Below are 18362 nucleotides of genomic sequence, written 5' to 3' on the forward strand. Positions count from 1 at the left end.
TCTCTTCACACTGAACAGGGAGCTTGTCTAGCTCAGCGGTGGAACAGCACGGCCTTACCCTACGCAACCGACGACGCCCCCAGCTGTGCGACCGCTTTCAGCGAGTATGCTGCGGAATTGAACAGACTTAGCGACCAGGAGAAGGTAGATGTGGGTCATCAATTGGAAGACATGCTTATATTCTGCCAGTACCACGGGCGCCCGTGCAACTCAAGGTTAGATCACTTTAAAGCAATGGCAACCGTCTGCTTCAGAGGCTATTATTGAAAGTATAAAGAGGTCCAGCCTGACCCCAGCCAAACTTTACCAGTGTTCTTGTGTATTTTACATTTGGTGACTGTGCAATATGTATAAAATTAAAGCCTTCTGATATAGTTTTACATTTTTCAGTTTGATTTCCTGTACAGTATTATACATTTGCTCCTTGCAAGACCTTGGTACGAGTAAGAAAGTCTCTCTTTTGTATCCCAAAGTTTCTTCTCAGGATTTATCAACTACAGGTTTGGCAACTGTTATACCTTCAACTCCCAAAAGCCAACGGATATCAGAGGAGAACCAATCAGCAGCACAGTGCAGAACACATCCAAGGCTGGGTTCATGCATGGTGAGTTACAGGATGTGCTGCTCATGGCAAGAAAAAGCATGTGGAGTTCAACCAATTCTATCAATCAATCATTTCTTTGGTTGATTCAGATTTTAAAATGCTAAAACTGTGCTCTAAGCACAAACCACTCACTTCAGAATTTCAGTGTTCCTGGTATGTTGCACAATGCATCACTTTAACTGGTAGCCAGCAACCCAAATATAATCAACACTCCAAGTCTTATCTTGTCTCTCCAGGGCTACACCTGGAGTTGTATATTCAGCAGAATGAGTATGTGAAAGACATCTCTCACTCGGCCGGAATACGCCTGCTGGTGCACGACCAGTTGGTCATGCCCTTCCCGGAGGATGAGGGCATCAATGTGCCGCCTGGCATGGAGACTGATATTGGCATTATGAAGGTGACGAAAGGGAAATATCTCCCTTATGATTTACAAGTGTGCCTCAAAATCCTTTTTAGTGTTGAGAGACTTGGAAACAAATGTTTGTAATTGTAATTAATTAATTTTTACCAACATTCTAGTGCCTTTTCAGATCTCCCACTCAAAAACAAGCATAGTCTCTAATACACAGGTTTGTGTAGTGAAATGCTTTTCACCTGTCACGTAATGCTGTACATTTATGTTTATGAAAGCTTTGCGTATACACAAAAACATTGTTTGCCTGGGTATCCCTGCTAGGTGGTTTTACAAAGACAGAAATATCCATATGCAAGCAATTGCACCAACGGGGAGGGCATTGCTAACTACTACCACGAATTGTACAGTTCCAAGTACACTATGGAGGTATGTGTTCAGCATGTTCCCTGCCACCGTAGTGATATCCACTAATGAATTTTGAAGGATTTCTTATTCTGTGCCTTTCCCAAGATGCCTAAGCTTCTTGCTGAGTTACTTCTCAACCCAAACTGTTTCAGTTAAAAAGCTAGTTTTTTAAATGGCCAATATGTAAAATGAAATCTATATAAAATGACTCCATAAAAGGGTGCCTGTTGTGAAAATTAGTAATGATGTAATATTAATGGTGTAATATTAATTTCACTATTTAAAAGTGTTAGGGGTTGGCAAACACTAAGGTGCCTAGGCATATATCTTTATGTTTTTTTTTTTCTTCTGTTGAGGCCTGCAAGCGGACATGTGCCCAGAAGAGCTTTATAGAGAACTGTGGCTGCAGTCACTGGGAATATGTCACACCGCCAGGGCTGAACTACCCCACATGCAACTACAGTGATTCACAAACCAGTGAGTCTCAGCTGCTGGGGTAGTCATGAAGGAAACTGCATTTAACAAGTGCATTGGAGGTTTGGATTTCTGTTTCTCTGGGGGATGATGTCAGCCAGCTGAGTCAGAAGATGCATAGTTATATTTTATTGTACCTGTGCTTTACTGAATTTGCATGTCCTTGTCTGCATGTGTCAGCTAATGATCATAGTTTTTCTTTGCACTGGATCTGGGATTTTCCCAGCTTGCACAAATGCATACCATGTTTCCCGGACAGGGGAAGAGCTTTAGTCATTGGAAGTCATCTCTTGGAAAGCTTTTGCCACAGTGTCAAGCACTGGTACATTCAGCTGGGATCAATGTTTGGATACAGTGTTATGTTGCGCTGATTTGTATATTTTCTAGTTTTCATGCTGTGTTGACACCTTCGCTTTGAAAGCTTCGAACAAACACTTTGGGTCAAGAAATGTGTCAGTTTAAGGATGGGGTTCAGGTCCCATCACTCAAAATGCCCCTCTCCCCCCACAAGGTTTGGGTTATTATGGATAGGAGGTTGTGGCACTACAGATGTCTTTCCTCCTTCTTCTGATAGACTGAAGCTGTTGAAATGAAGTTGTTGAAATGAACTACTCGGCACCCCCCCCCCCCCCCCCCCCCCCCCCCCCCCATAGAAATGTCCATTTTAACACACTGGAGCAGAGCATGGCCTTGCTTCACTGCTTGAGCATACTTAAAGCTGTGCTGCTAGGCTGCTTCCAGTCAAAATCCATTATCAGTGCAACACAAGACTTGATAAATGCATCTGAATGTACTGGTAAGAAGATGAATGCCTCCACTCCACACATAATGCTGTTTGCTTGCTTTATCCATCTTTACCTTAGGGGAGTGTATGAATTGGTACGAGTATGCGTTTGAACACGACAGGCTTCCCTGTTACTGTCCGCTTCAATGCAAGTGAGTACTGTGCACATTTTGTGTGTTTGTGCATTTATTTGTGTATGTGTACCATGCATTTGCATTTGTGTGTCTGTACATATGTGTAGGAAAACAACTCTGGCAGCAGGGGAGCAGTAGAGACAATGTGGGTTCACCCAGGGTCAAGGTGTGGCACACGCTCTGTGGCTGCCCAAAGTGACATGCTAGTTGATAACTTGCAAGCTAGATTTGCATGCATTTCTTCAAGATCAGACAAGCATTTGTTGCTGCAAACAAGGCACAGAGGTACAACAGAAAGCCAAGCACCTGGAAACTTTACTTATTTCCTGTGGTTTTGTGCCTGGTGGACACAATTAGTGCACCACAATGTCCCCAGCCATTTAACTTACCATGGCAACAACAAGAGAGCGGATCTGTAAACATATCTGCAATCCACCTCTGTCCTCATCTTTGTATCGCAAACACACTATTTGTTGTGAGACATTTTAGTAATTTTCCATCAGTGTGTGTGTGTAATGGGTGTGTCTGTATACTTTCAGGCTTGTTTTAGCAGTATAGTTCTATTTGCTAGGGAAGGTGTCTCTTTCTCCCTTTCACTCACAAGACTTGCTCTCCTGCATGGATCTGTCTCTCTCTCTTTCTCTCTCTCTCTCTCTCTCTTTGAAATACTCCCACATGCCAGATGGATAAAGACTGATCGGTGATGATAATGGCTCACATATATTTAGTGCCTTTTACCTACAGACCTTTACAGAAGTAAATAAAAACATCACAAAATCTAAACACAGAATTCCAGCACTACAGCTCAAGATGAATGGAGACCCAGGTGAAAAAGTCGTATCAGTAATACCCTGATAGACATCCCACTAGCAACAGCACCTGGGGCACTACAATACAGGAAACCTTTGTTTTGGCTGTGCACCATTTCAGATACATGTATTGTACAGCCAGCTAAGGTTTGGGGTGGCACTGTGGCACTTAAAATGTTTATTTTTCAACCTTATTTTTTTTCAATGCTGATTATATTATTGAAATACAGTTACCTGAGAACTACATTTCACTCTTCTCAAGAGAATTTCAGTTGCTCAAATGTCGGAGACCATGAAATCTGCATGTAAAAGAATATCATGAATCACTGGGTTTAAATTATAACCATCAACATGGCAACATAGAATTCCAGTTAATTTACCCAAATTAATTAAGGAGGAATTCATAGAATAATTGTAGATACTGACAAGTTTAAAATACAGAAGGTGATATCTATGTATATCTGACTTCACTCACAAGGTTTGTTTCTGGGAAAGTTACAGAGGTGGTTTACCATTGTGCTTCTGAGTGCTCCTGACCCTTTCCTGTGTCTCTACTGATTTCAGAGAGGAGCTTTTTGAACTTACAGTGTCTGGGGCACAGTGGCCAGCGACCACCTTCTTAGTGAGTGTCCTGCGCATAGAAAGAAAGTGACTAGAATGTTTCTGCTGATTGTTGATGAGTGGTGCTTGAAGCTTTGAGCTTTCATGCTAGCTTTCACTTTGGACAGTACTGATGATCAAATTACTTTCAGATATTGATATTTGCTGCTTTGGTAATACTGTACATAATGTTTGAATGCTTTGAGAAAATCTCAGTTTTGTATCACAATTATAACATCTTGCTATCTATGCTAAAAAAACTAACGTCTTGGTTCCAGTTTTTTGGTATTGCATACAGTGTCCACATGCTTACAGGAATCATTGACGAAAAGTATAATTAATTTTACCAAATAACTGATCTCAGAGAGAAACCAACATAAACCCAATCACAATGCTTTGATCATGAAAAATAAACTGCGTACTTTCATGATATTTGAGAAAAGACACTATCATATCACTATGTACCATACTGAACAGGGCTGAGTGCCTCAAAATTCACAGAATGTGTAACAGTCCAGACTAATATGCATTGCCATGAATGTTACCATGTGTCAAAATAAAAGCCTTCACTAAGAGTCTCTTTCTCCTGTTATTCCAGGACAACTTTGCCACTGTTCTGAGAGAGAAGGGGCATCAGCTGGATCATACAGAAGACCGGCCCCAGTTCATACGGTTTGTACTGAACAGTCTGTGGTGCAGGAGTGACAGTACTGGACTTCAAATATCAGGGTTAGGGGTTCAAAGTCTAAATGCAACTCTTCTGTTGTGTGAAAATTGTGCAAAACTTGTATCCTTGAGGACCCAGTAAAGGGACATAGACTAGATGTAAACATTCAAATAGCACCAGCAGCATCTGAAAGTCTGCCCAGATGAGGAAATAAGTAATGCAATGCCTCTAGTGAAATGTAATTCATATTAAGGTTCAAATGTGGATGCTTATACCAAAATATCCTTAAGTCTGGTCCTTTGGCATGTTATTGTAACTGGATCTCTGGTTAAGGCGCAGCTGTTTGCCAGATTGTCTTTTTCAGCAGGATTTCCTGTTTCCTCCACAGAAATGACCTGGTGAAGGTTGTGGTGTATTACCAGAAACTAAGCTACCAATACATCTCAGAGGAGCCCTCGATCAAGGTGGGTAGCATAACAGAGGTGTTGGATGGACAAAGCCTTTTATGAAAAGCAAATATGGTGACTGTGAAAGTAGAACATCATATATTTGACAGCTGAAAATTTTAAATATACAATGGCCTAGATGCAGGCTGACCTCAAAGTAATCTGTTTGTAAATGATGAAATTATAGAAGTCCTCATTTTCATTACTTCGGCATCTTCATAAATTCTGGACTTGATCATTAATGTATGAATTTATGTAAGATTTTATTTTTTCCATGGTTATGTTTTATGTTGGACAGTGTATGCAAACAAATACATTTCCAATATATACATATCCTATATATTTTGAGATGTGCAAATTGTATGTCACAACAAACATGGATTATTTCATGATCAGCTCAAGGTGAGCCACACAGTGGTCTTGCCAGCCCAAGAAAAAAATCATCAGAGCTTCTTTACAGGGAAAATATTCTGTTTTGAAAATAGCAGCACAGGATATCCCATCTCTGCATTTGCAAGGCAGTCACATGGCATAAAAAGGTACCTGAGATGAAACTTTGTCAAAAAAAATTCTAATGTGATTTGTATTAAACCCTTCACTCCCACTCAAAAAGCTACATCTCTCGCTGAACCTGTGCCATGTACATTTCTGCCAGTATTCTTTTTACCTTTGAGTCATTGGAAGGACTGTACCTGAATTTCTTCTGTACAATATCAAAACTGCAACACATGCCTTCCATACCAATGGGCCATTTTTGCTGGATTAAAAAATACCATCCATTGTAGTCAAATGTGGTTTTCACACTGGCTCTCTCCTTGGCACACAATTGCTCAGCTTTGATTGGCAGTTTCTACACCACCAGAAAATAGGCTATAGCTATGTGGTTCTGGTATGGACATATAATGTGATGAAAGCGATTATCAAATAGGAATCTTTACAGGCTAACTTCAAAGGACACTATGTAAAAATGGAAGCTGTATAAAAGTTCCCAGTAATCAAATAAATAAAATGAATGCCAATCCCGTGCATTCCCATGATGCTGTGTGTGTCCCACCCCCCTTCTATCCCCACATAGCTCCACACAGTACGTGTTTGCATGTGCATTTGTGTCTGTGTGTTTGTGTAAATGCATGCATTGCATTTGCCTCTGTGTGTGTGCGTTTGTGTGTGTGGATGCATGTGTGTATGTGCATGCATGCATCCATTAACTTGTGTGCTTCTATTTACATGTGTGTATATCTTCCCAGGCCGTGGACCTGTTCTCCAATGTAGGAGGGCTGATGGGTTTGTGGTTGGGGTGCTCTGTCTGCACGCTGATGGAGTTTCTGGAGCTTGGGACTGATATCCTGCTGATTATGGTGCAACGCTATCTGCGCCCCCTGCCTGGAAACAGCAACCCTCCCCCAGTGCCAATGAAAGAAGAGGTTTCCTCTGTCACAGGGATATGAGGGTGGGTGGCAGAATTCTGGAGGTCTGAGTAGATCTTAGGAATTCTGAAGACCCATTCGAAAGGATGTAATCTTTTTTTTCCCACAGAAAATGCTTATGCAGCACTCAATATTAGTAGCTACATTCATATATGCTAAATTCTGTTATTAGTAACTACACAGAAATAAAGTAAAATTATTTAATATTTCCTCCAAATGGCTACAGAAACATTTGCGATTGTTATGCCAATTCCTCACTTAGTATAAGATGATTACTATATAGGCATTACAATCATTTATTTTAGTAGTATCTATAATGGATTTAGTATGCATTTTTACAGCTATTGTATTTATTATGTATAGTATTGATTGTAATTGTTATGTATTACTAAGTTTGTGATCACATTTATTAGGGTATTGTTCATGTGCCACATAGATAATTATTGCATATACATATGCCAGCATTTACTGTTTAAACTGATATGTACAATTTTTTGCAATGTTTTTTGTAAGCAGGTTTTATTATTTTTATTTCTATGTCCATGTGTGTTATAGGGCTGTTTTGCTTTGAGAGCATATTTCAAAATAGAGACTTATTACAGAGTGTTTTTTGTGCATATGTACATTTTGTGCCCATTCCACACCTGTTTGCAGTTTGATTTTTGAGAATAATAAGCTTGTCAGTGTATCTGAGATCTCTTGTGTAATAAACATTTGCTCTTTTCATTGCCTGTCATTTACTTACTCTCCCACTGAGCCTTTCCAGACTCTAGTCCAAGGTAAATAATCTGGTGAAATGTTTGAGTTTTGGTCAAGTAACATTTTACACAACACGGTTCCCTTCGCGACTGCGGGATGAAACAACCCTCTTCACAGGGTATTCCCTGTCTTCGGTAGGGGGCGCTGCACAGTTATAGAGGTATATGCAGCTAGCTAAGTTGGTGAAGTAGGCTACTGTCCGCAGTGTGAATAACAGATGCATTCACAACCTGGCCTCATAAATGGACTTTACATGTTTTGTACAGAACTGATGCGTCAAGAATAAACAAATATGTGTACTTAACTCTTCACTATGTAAACCAGAATAAGTGTTAAAACCTAATGTTTTCTGTTGTGTAATGCAAATATTAGTTGTATCCACCAAGATAGTTTTAATTATCAATGTAAAAAACGTATAGAGGGCAGTAACAGCTGTGAAAAAGGCTTCACACTGAAGAAGCATTTTGCGTCGGGTGAAGGAAGTCTCACATGCTCTGGCACCGACCACCTGACCTCTGTATGGGAAGTGATTATTTTTGTCAGTAGCCTACCATACTTTGTGGTTTGCAGATCACAATGGAAATGTCTCGCACAAAACGCCTTTAAGCAATTTACATCCCCTTTCCTTAAGGCGGAATCTGTCGGGTTGTATTGGCCGGGTGGAGCTGCGGTTCAGCTTGCCGATGTTTGCTTAGCCAGCTCCAATTTCATCACAAGACAGATTCGTCTTTATTATACTCAGTGTCGGTAGTCACGAGTTACACCTCACGATCTAAGCGGAACAAAGGAATCCATAAGGTGAGAGTAATTTCACTGTACTTGACAGCATTTGAGATTTAAACCTAAACTTACTTAGCTAAATGTTTTGTTTCTACGTTGTAAACAAGTGGGAAAGTAGCGGTCCTTGTAACAAGGTAACTGTACAATTACCTTCAGATACATTACAGCGTGCAGCACCTCAAAATGCTAACGCTTGAAGAAGCAAGAGCCCGTTTGGAGCTGGCGGGGCAGTCCCACCTTCTGCAGTTTTGGTCTGAGCTAGACCAGGAGGAGAGAAGTCGGTTTCTGGCCGAGTTGTCTCAGTTAGACCCGGAGGAAGTACGCGATCACTGCCGAGGTGCGGTGGAGGCAGCAAGCGGCCACTCCGGTCCGCAAGATCGGCTAGACCAACGGATGGAGCCTGTTCCGCCAGAATTCATCGGCAGCGTCAAGAGAAGCGACCAAAGTACTCTGAATGACTGGGAAAATGAAGGTACTGTGGATATTAGTTTTGTTTCAGTTTTGTTTCACAGTTTTCATCAACTACAGTAGTATTAAATAGCTATCTAGACTACGCGTGCAAGTTTATAAGGATTCTGAATTCAGTCAATTCGCGGAACCTGTCAATCAAGATAATCAATAAGCGCTTGCAAAGACAAGTAAACCTCCTTGGTTAATACTCGAATGTTGTCTCTCTGAAGCTGCTCAGTCTTTTACAGCAAAGCCAAAGGTTAATCTGGTTCTCTCGGTGCCTCACGGTTCACGTTCTCCTTGCAATATTGAAGGTTTTCTGCAGATTTCTCAGAACAAGGTGGCGGTGTTGCTCCTGGCTGGGGGTCAGGGGACTCGTCTCGGCGTGCCGTACCCTAAAGGGATGTACAACGTGGGTCTACCGAGCGGAAAGACCCTTTACCAGATTCAGGCCGAGCGCATTCGGAAAGTTCAGGAGCTGACGGCTAAGAAACGCGGCTGCGAGTGCATTGTGCCATGGTAAGACGCTTCAGGGGTGAAAAGAATTCCGATAGTCACAATGACGTGCAAAAACCCAAGCGCAATTTAGAAGCTGCACCACGACGTTAGTTTTGATGATTCGGATTCAACACTTCTGTGCAGTCCTAAATCCACTTGTTTAAAACTATGCCCTTCTTGAATCAATATACAACTTGTGTTGGACATAGCCACCCCCTCACACAGGGTTTACCTTACAGCCAGGAGAGGGAGAAGGCTAAATGTTTGATCTGAAGTTTTTGAAAATCATCTTCTTGTCACTTAGCATGGCTCAGTCTGAATCTGACTGCTCCTTGTCTTCTGTCACAGGTATATAATGACCAGTGAATTTACCCTGGAGCCTACAGAGAAGTTCTTCAAGGAGAACAATTACTTCAACCTGGAGCCAACAAACATCATCATGTTTGAGCAAAGGATGATCCCAGCTGTGTCTTTTGATGGAAAGGTCATTCTGGAACAAAAGGGCAAAATAGCCATGGCCCCAGGTCAGCCATTAAAGGGTTATAATTATTGTGCTTAAAAGATGTTCTTTCCACCGTGACTCACATAGCTTATGTTTTTATCCATTTATACAGATGGATATTTCATATCACATCACACCATTATCAGGTTATGTGCCTTGTGCACAGGTAAACAGCAATACTCCAGCAGGGGTTTAAACCTGCAATCTTTTGGTTTCAACTTCAGTAATTTAGTCATCACCCAGCACTGTTGCCATAGTTGCACAGCATAGCTGCAGCCAACCTTGTTTAAAACCATCAGTGATCTTACTACTCAGTAGTCATTGTAGAGCCTTATTTTCTTTTAAATATTTGTACAAAGTCATAAATAATGAAGGTTCTAAATGTTTAGTCCTGTATAGTACTCCTTTATTTTAAACATGTGGTTGTGTGCTTCTGATCCTCTGTTTATCAGATGGAAATGGCGGCCTATATCGCGCCCTAGCGGACAATCGCATCCTAGAGGACATGGAAAGCAGGGGAGTGCAGTTCTTGCATGTCTACTGTGTCGACAACATATTGGTCAAAATGGCTGACCCCATCTTCATAGGATTCTGCGTGAGGAAAGGGGCAGACTGCGGTGCAAAGGTATCTGATGTCAAGACATAAATTCTAAAGCTATAACTCTGTTTATGTGTGTGTGCGCACACACATGCGTATGTGTGTGTGTGTGCGTGCACATGCATATTTGTGTCTGTATATGGGTGCAGTCACCATGCTGTTTGGTGACTGTTTACCCCTCCCACTCCTCTCGGTTGGCTCAGGTGGTGGAGAAGGCGTATCCCTCGGAGCCGGTGGGCGTGGTTTGCCAGGTAGATGGGGTGTACCAGGTGGTGGAGTACAGTGAGATCCTGCCGGAAACAGCCGAGCTCCGCGGACCAGGGGGGCACCTGGTCTATAGCGCCGGCAATATCTGCAACCACTTCTTCACCCTGGACTTCCTGAAGGCCGTGGCACAGTGAGTGAGCCCTGCAACTGCACATCATGAGGTCACATGCACATGTGGTTGTACTAGGAACTGCCTGCACAAATTGTCATGTGACTGTACTTAGAACCACCTGCGCATATGACTGTATCTATAGTTCCTTACAGTCTTATACAGCTGCACTGTGTTCATGACTACATTTAGAATAACATGTATATGTGCATGCATATGGCAGCATACATGACTGCACTTAATAGCCCTGAGGCTCTGAGACACGTGTAGTTGTGGTACACACATGTCCACTGCAACTGATGCATCCATGCATATATGCCTGCCCAGAGTCACCCAGGTGGGTAGTGAATTACACAGTTCTATGGTCCAGCACTGCCTGGATAAGATATTATTCACACATAAAATGGCTAAGAGGCACACAAATGTGGAGAAGCTTCAGTTGCTCAGGTTCCTGAAGTGTTGTCATGGGAAACGCAGTAGAGTTAGTCTGGCGCAGTGTGTACAGGGAAGGTGTCACTCATAGTTGTTTTTTTGTTGGCCACCTCCTCTCAGGAAGTATCATGGACAGCTGAAGCAGCATGTGGCCTTAAAGAAGGTCCCCTTCATCGACCAGGAGGGCAACCATGTGAAGCCCACGAAGCCGAACGGGATCAAGATGGAGAAGTTTGTCTTTGACGTCTTCCAGTTTTCAAGGTAATGTTCATCAACCTCACCTGGGAGAGGCCCTTATCTGTTGCCTCTGCCTCCTCATTTTACTGCTCTGCCCTTACTCTGCATTTACACAAGCTGTCCACTTTATTTGAGGTCAAACACAAAGCAGACAGGCTCTATCCTGGATGTGGTTAATAACATCCTCGCCTGTAAAATGACTGCATAATCAGGTGTTTTGAACTCGTCTCTCATCGCCTGATTGGTCACATGTCCTGAAGTAAAGAGTGTAAGGCACTGCATAGAGCAGAAAATAGTACAGACTGCTTATTCAGGAGTATCATCTAAGAGCAGATTCTGCACAGCTCAGCTGCTCTGTATAACCTGGGGATGGGCTGATGGTAGACATAGATGATGACATTATATCATCCATATTATATAAAGATAGGTGGATCTACTTGGTGCCTACTGTCAAGTGATGTTCCTGAACAAGCAGATAGTTCTTATCTCTTTTGTGGACAGGAACTTCGTAGCGTTTGAAGTTTTGAGAGAGGAGGAGTTCTCTCCATTGAAGAACGCAGATGGGGCACCCCTTGATACCCCCACGACAGCACGACGCTCCCTGCTGGCACAGCACTACCGCTGGGCTCTGGCTGCAGGGGCGCAATTTCGGGACAGCCAGGGGGTGACCATTCCACCCAAACCCCGGTGAGCGAGCGGGACAGGCCGCGTTGTTGTAGAAACTGCGCTGACTGCATCACTTGCTCCATGCATGTAGCACATTGGCTGAAACACATTGTCATGATTTCTGAAATGACTCTTAAGTGTTAATTTGACTCTGTGACATCTGTAATATGTAATTCATTGTATGAAAAGTTGTGAAAGTACAGGTTAACTGCTTTCAAAGTATTGTTCTTGGGGAGGTTGTGATCATGGTAATGTTTTATACATATTACACAACCAATATTTGACTGTGCTTGTGTGCTTGTGGTCCTGCTTTTTGGCCTTTAATCAATTGGTCCTGTTTCTGTAGGATGGCATGTGATGAGGACCCACCTGCAGTGTGTGAGATTTCTCCACTCGTCTCCTACTTTGGAGAGGTTAGACTTTGGTGGCTGGAGGGGGTGGGGGAAGGGTTTTGCCTCTCACAATGTACACATTGTAGAAAACAAACATTGTATTGGCACCTCATTGTGTCTTTTGTTCCACCCACACAAAAAAGCTCTTCACTTTCTGCAAAGACCAAAAATAGTGTTTATCTAGATAACCTTCGTGTGAGTAATTCTGTTGAATTCTTTAAATGAAACTGTCAGCATTTCTTTGCCAATCAAGATTTTGCCGGTCACTGAAAGGTCCAATGTTATGCAGCAATGTAGTACTTGCTAAAATGTGTTGTGTAAGGACAAGGTGCCATAGCAGTGAGATTGAAAACGCTCATTTTACTCTTCACATTTTACTCTACACATTTCAGGAAATCAAAGATGACAGGAGCGGCTACAGTGGATCGTACATACATTGTTGCAAAGCATAGACATTATGTGTGCTGTGTTGTGTCTGACTTCCCTGAGGACTAAGCCCTGTTTTTGTTCCCTGGTCCCCGGAGCATACTGTGCACATAGGGAAGCAGCGTGGGGTAGTGGTTAAGGAGCTGCGCTTGTAACATGAAGGTTTCAGGTTTGACCCCCCCCCCCCCCCCCCCCCCCAACTTGAGACACTGCTGCTCATACCCCTGAGAAAGGTCCTTTATCTGAATCACTTCAGTAATTGTCCAGCTTTTTACGCACATTATGTAAGTTGCATTGAATCAGGACACCTGCGTTTTGGTTGGATGACATAAAAGTCAGTAATTGTGCGGCACGTGTTTAGCACAGCACGATGCCCTCAAGCACAACTGCCGCTCCAGTTCCTCACTCTCTCCCTCTCCCTCTCTCTCCCTCTCCCTCTCCCTCTTCCTCTCCCTCTCCCTCTCCCTCTCCCTCTCCCTCTCCCTCTCCCTCTCTCTCTCTCTCTCTCTCTCTCTCCCTCTCCCTCTCTCACTCTCTCCCTCTCTCTCCCTCTCTCCCTCTCTCCAGGGACTGGAACCGCCGCTGAAAGACAAGGCAGTGACGTCACCCATCATCCTGGACGAAACGTGGCCCAAAATTCTCCCACGGCAGTAGCCCCCAGTCTCCCCAGTACCTGCAACGACAGAGCAATGTTTAAAATAAGGGAATTTTGAAAATGGTGCCTTTTGTATGAGTGTTATTTAATTACATGTTTTCAACAATGTAAGAAAGTTTCCATTTTCTCAGTCTGTAACAGTTTTGGATTGATGATTCTGCAAAAGTGCATACATAAAATGCTTGAGGATACAGACATTCAAATTCCCCTCTCCAAGGACAGCTGTACATCTAAAAAATTAATCATAAGCAAGAGGTTCACATAATTTCATGTTCCAGGGCTTGCAGTCTTTGGGGGGAAAAGGCTCATGTTCTAGAGTGATTGATTTTCCTGATCTTGACCAAAACATTTCAAGTACTGTATTTTCTGAAATAAAACGGTGACCAGTTTTTTATGACTATACTCAACATATATTTTGATAAAACTTTTTATTACATTCTTTGATAGATATATCATTTCTCTTTCATTGTTTCAGACAGATTACCGGTAGTTTACAGTACATGACACTATACTGTTTTTACCTATGTGACTTCTTCAAGAGTAAAGGTATGCTTCTGAATGATCATAGGTTTTGCTGAAAATTGTCGACAAGTAGTTATCTGATACTGGACCAGAAATCATATGCACAAGTATGCTGTTCATCTATAATTTTTTTTAATCAATAAATTTTATGATTGTTTGAGCGTGTGATAATGTGGGAGGATTTTGTATGGAAGACCTGGGTCATGAAAAACTTAAATAGAGGAAAGGGCTCCGCTGCGGTGTATGTGGAGAGAATGTAAACACTGCCACCCTGTGGATTTGGCATGACATTAAATTGATCCGACTGAGGTTCCCATTCTTTCACACACCACGTGAATGATCTTGACCAATAGAAATTATGGGTCGACCAACGGCGGAGCTGGACAGCAACATAAACAAGCTTCTTATGGCGAAACCAAGACCCCTGGAATGAGCCGCTGTTATTGTATAACTGAAATACATCGAGACGAATTCATCAGAGAAGAACTGACGCGTTTGCATAATTTTCCAGAGATCTGTGGTTTTCAGGTGTTCCTGCGGTATGGTAGCTTGGAAAATACCCGGGGGCTAGGTTAGGGCTGTTAGCTAGCCTATGGCTTCCTAGCAAGTCACATCAAATAACAGGAATGTAACCAGATAACAAGAACTGTAGGCAATTGTCTACCGAACTGCGCTTGTATGTTACTGCGCATATATTATACGTATATGTTTTGTTGAAGAGAATACATTTGTGTAAGAATGCTAGGATGTTCAAAAATGTGTTCGGATCCGGATTTCTTGTAAGAACCGCGCACGTTATCTTGACATGGGTCGTAACGCTGATACTCTTCCTCCACGACACGGGTAAGTCAGAATGCCTCTTTAGAAATGCTTGCTTGTAAAATACATCCCGGTGTTATTTTACCTTTGCAGTTCCTCCCATTGATGGACATTGGTGTGCTCGCTTAATGATAGCGAAGGGAAAGGGGCGTCACCTAACGGTTTACTGAGCCATCAAGTCATCACTTATTTTTGGTCGGATAAAACGTTATTATTTAACTACTGCGCCTGTTATCAAAATTGTGCATTTTTATGCTTGCACAGACCACAAAGACTCTAACTTTAGCAAGCTGTCTTACATCGAGAAGGCTCTCCGAATTCAATTCTGTGCAAATGCCCCAGTTTCTCTGAACGGTAGAGGGCGCTGTAGATTGCAAAAAAAAAAAAAAAAAGGAGCGATAGGGACAAACAGGTCTCACCCTGTGTCTTGTGACAGATCTGAGGAGGCAGGAGGAGACAGGCGAGCTTGCTCAGCCAGTGCTGTTCGTGTTGCTGGTCTTGCTGTCAGTGCTGCTGTACTTTGCGGTGTCCCTGATGGACCCGGGCTTCGTCCTCTCCGACGACGACAACGATGTCAAGGTCAGTCAGATTCTGAAGTGTCGCACTGTGCCCTCAGCCTTCCTCTCAAAGCTAAGAATGACCTGTTAGCCACTGCACACAGTGACAGTCCCCACAAACTGATTGGCTGTTGAAGTTCTCCCTCCTTCACGCCTGTGCAGTTCCTCACCATGTGCTCTTCTGTGTTTCCCCAGTTCGCCCTGGGCGTTGGTGAGGAGCACCAGGACATGATGGCTCAGAGCTGTAAGCCACTCCGCCATCGGCGCTGTGATCATTGCCTGCTACAGGTACTGGGTTCAGACCTGGCTGCCATGGGACACAGTGTGTCTGTGAGGGTGTAAGGTGGGGCTGCATGTGGGGTTTGGTAAAGGTAGAGTGCTACACAGAGGACCTCTTGGTCTTGGGTTTGAATCCCAGGTAGGAGGTTCCTGTCCTGTCCTTGAGTAAGGCACTTTACCGCCGCATCTACAGGTCAAGTCCAGCTATGTAATGTTGCAAGCACGCTTGCTTTGCAAACACACCACTGCAGGTAATGGCACAGAGATGATAGTGGGAGGGATTCCCACGTTTCACACCACACTTGTTGGAAGGATTCCTCAAGAGGAACATAAACTTCCATAAATTATAGCTGGTATGACCAGGACAAGGATAAAGAATCAGTACCATCTAGCAGGTTGCAAAGAAAGGTGCCCTTCTAACTGAACTATCCAAGAAACACATTTGTTTGTTTTTCCATGTTTATGTGTGAATGTTTGTGTATCACCTAGGCTTTCATTGTGGTCCCACAAGCTCCCAAGGCATTTAGTACAAGTAGGAGGGGGTTCCCTGATGTCCTGTCTAGATTCCAAATCTGGTTTTCTTAATCTGGCCATCTAATCATCCCCCATTGTAATTAGCTGAATAAATCTCTCCCTCTGAACCTCAGCTGTTGTGTTGCAAGAATGTTTTTGATCTGTGTATTGGTATGAGGGGAAGGGGGATTCATGTTGTAAAGCCTTGATGCTTCCTCACTCTTTCCTCTGTGCCCCCACTCCTCTACCACAGCAGCCAATGAGAGCCAAGCACTGTCAGACCTGCCAGCACTGCGTTCGCCGCTATGACCACCACTGCCCTTGGATTGAGAACTGCGTGGGAGAGCGGAACCATCGCTGGTTCATCCTTTACCTCTCTGTCCAGCTTTTGGCTTCGATCTGGGGCCTCTACATGGCCTGGTGAGTGTAGGGTGGGTGTTTCGCCAACATGGGGAACTAGTTCTGTTTTATTTAACCCAAGGAGATCTGCTGTTTTCACAACAGTGCAAAAGTCTTCACCAGGGTTACCAATGTCCATAAGTAGGACATGAATTTGCCAACATAACAAATACTGATTTTAAGATCCTGGGATTGAGTAAAGCAAGTTTAGCTGAACTTTGGTGTGTGACACTCCCCACCAGGGGGTATAAACCAGAGTGCAACCAAAGTTTGCCAAGGGGATGACCCAAAACCAGTGACAGAAGAGTGAGGCTTCATGTAGTTAATCACTGGCTCATATGAACCAATCAGAATGCTCTCTATAGTTCTCTACATGAAAGCATTGATTCTCTAATAAAAGATTCAAATTATAAAATCACTAGTCACACATGGTATCATTACCAATTATGGGGTTTGTGAAATCTCACTATCAAGTCATTTGTGTAAGTGTAAGGTAATAGTGCACCACCTGGGGATCAAACCAGTAAAATTTGAAGCTTAGTTCCTTAATAACTGTCAATCTAGTGTTCAAAGGTGACCCCTAACATTTGACTTCCTGTATCTTTGGCAGGTCGGGGTTCAGCTCTGCCCCTACCTGGGAACTGTGGCTGCGGGGGAATGGCATCCTGTTGGCCGCCGCCACCCTGGTGGGTGTGGTCACAGTGGTGGTGCTCCTGCTGCTGGGCTCCCACCTGTACCTGGTCTCCCACAACATCACCACCTGGGAGTTCATGTCCCGTCCCCGCATCTCCTACCTCAAGCACTGCGGCGCTGACGAGAACCCCTTTGACCGTGGGGCGCTCCAAAACCTTTGGGGGTTCTTCTGCGTCTGGGGGACTGTGGTCTGGGAGCAGGTGTACTTCCGAGAGGGCCATAACCCTGTCTAGTCTTCCCCACTTTCACACCCTCTGCCCAGTCCCACTCCACATTCCAAGGTCCATTCCCCCTTTTTCTCTGTTATGAGCTGAGGGGGTTAGGTAGGGGCGTGAGGCATGGAGCATTGGACAGGATTGGGCAGAGTACCACCACTGATATTCCGTTTACTGACCGGACAGTGAAGACAGCAAAAGGGAGGAGTATGTAACGCCATGCACAGATCTATACCAGAGGCTCCCTCATGGACTCTCATAGTGATTCCGTGTTGCGAAAGCATTTTTAAAATGTGAAGGGTTTTGATGACAAATTGAACATTTGGTGTCATATTTTGAATAACAGACTGTATCCAAGCTCAAAGGTGAGATGTATTTTTCACCTGAGAGTAATTTGAAGCAAAGACTGCATATCAAGCCATGAGTGGAAATAACCTCATCTAAAATCAGATAGTGGTGTGCTAGCTGTTTGCGTGAGACTATTATTGTAGACAGTGCAGAGCTAGCAATATAATTACTGTTACAAGAACCCGACTGAATCTTTTAGTAGTAAAACAGACGTATTCAGGTCTCTGTTAGATCATGTGATGTTATCTTCAGTGTCCTGTTAGCCTCTCCTTAGGGATTGCAGGCTTGTCCCTTGAGTAATCAAAGCACGCCCCCTACTGGGTATGACTGTGATTTTGAGGTTCACTCAGATTCATGAAATTAGTTTAACAGTTTAAGTTTACTCTTTGATAAACATTTTTTTTTTACCAGATGACCCACTCTGTTTTGCTGGATACTGTTACGGGTCAAAAAAAATATCCACATATGAGTCTTGAAGTTCACAGTCAACAGGGTCTAAATACAATCACAGCTACCTGATGGGGAAAGCACACAGGTG

At 43.3% G+C, this 18362-nt stretch overlaps 2 protein-coding genes across 2 annotated transcripts; both read left to right on the forward strand.

Moving 5' to 3' along the window:
• Positions 1 to 8028: 8028 nt before the first annotated feature.
• Positions 8029 to 14094, forward strand: uap1l1 (UDP-N-acetylglucosamine pyrophosphorylase 1, like 1). The gene is made up of 10 exons (XM_036529354.1): positions 8029 to 8265; positions 8404 to 8719; positions 9012 to 9216; positions 9544 to 9719; positions 10150 to 10322; positions 10499 to 10692; positions 11224 to 11364; positions 11842 to 12027; positions 12353 to 12419; positions 13392 to 14094. The coding sequence occupies exons 2-10, from the start codon at positions 8431 to 8433 to the stop codon at positions 13476 to 13478; spliced, it is 1518 nt and encodes a 505-aa protein (XP_036385247.1). The 5' UTR covers positions 8029 to 8265; positions 8404 to 8430; the 3' UTR covers positions 13479 to 14094.
• Positions 14095 to 14670: 576 nt separating this feature from the next.
• Positions 14671 to 17692, forward strand: LOC118778294 (probable palmitoyltransferase ZDHHC12). Its single transcript, XM_036529768.1, has 5 exons — positions 14671 to 14844; positions 15257 to 15399; positions 15573 to 15665; positions 16423 to 16589; positions 17179 to 17692. The coding sequence occupies exons 1-5, from the start codon at positions 14748 to 14750 to the stop codon at positions 17492 to 17494; spliced, it is 816 nt and encodes a 271-aa protein (XP_036385661.1). The 5' UTR covers positions 14671 to 14747; the 3' UTR covers positions 17495 to 17692.
• Positions 17693 to 18362: the final 670 nt, after the last annotated feature.

This window comes from Megalops cyprinoides, chromosome 5, assembly GCF_013368585.1.
Source record: "Megalops cyprinoides isolate fMegCyp1 chromosome 5, fMegCyp1.pri, whole genome shotgun sequence".
In the NCBI taxonomy this organism is placed as follows: Eukaryota; Metazoa; Chordata; class Actinopteri; order Elopiformes; family Megalopidae; genus Megalops; species Megalops cyprinoides.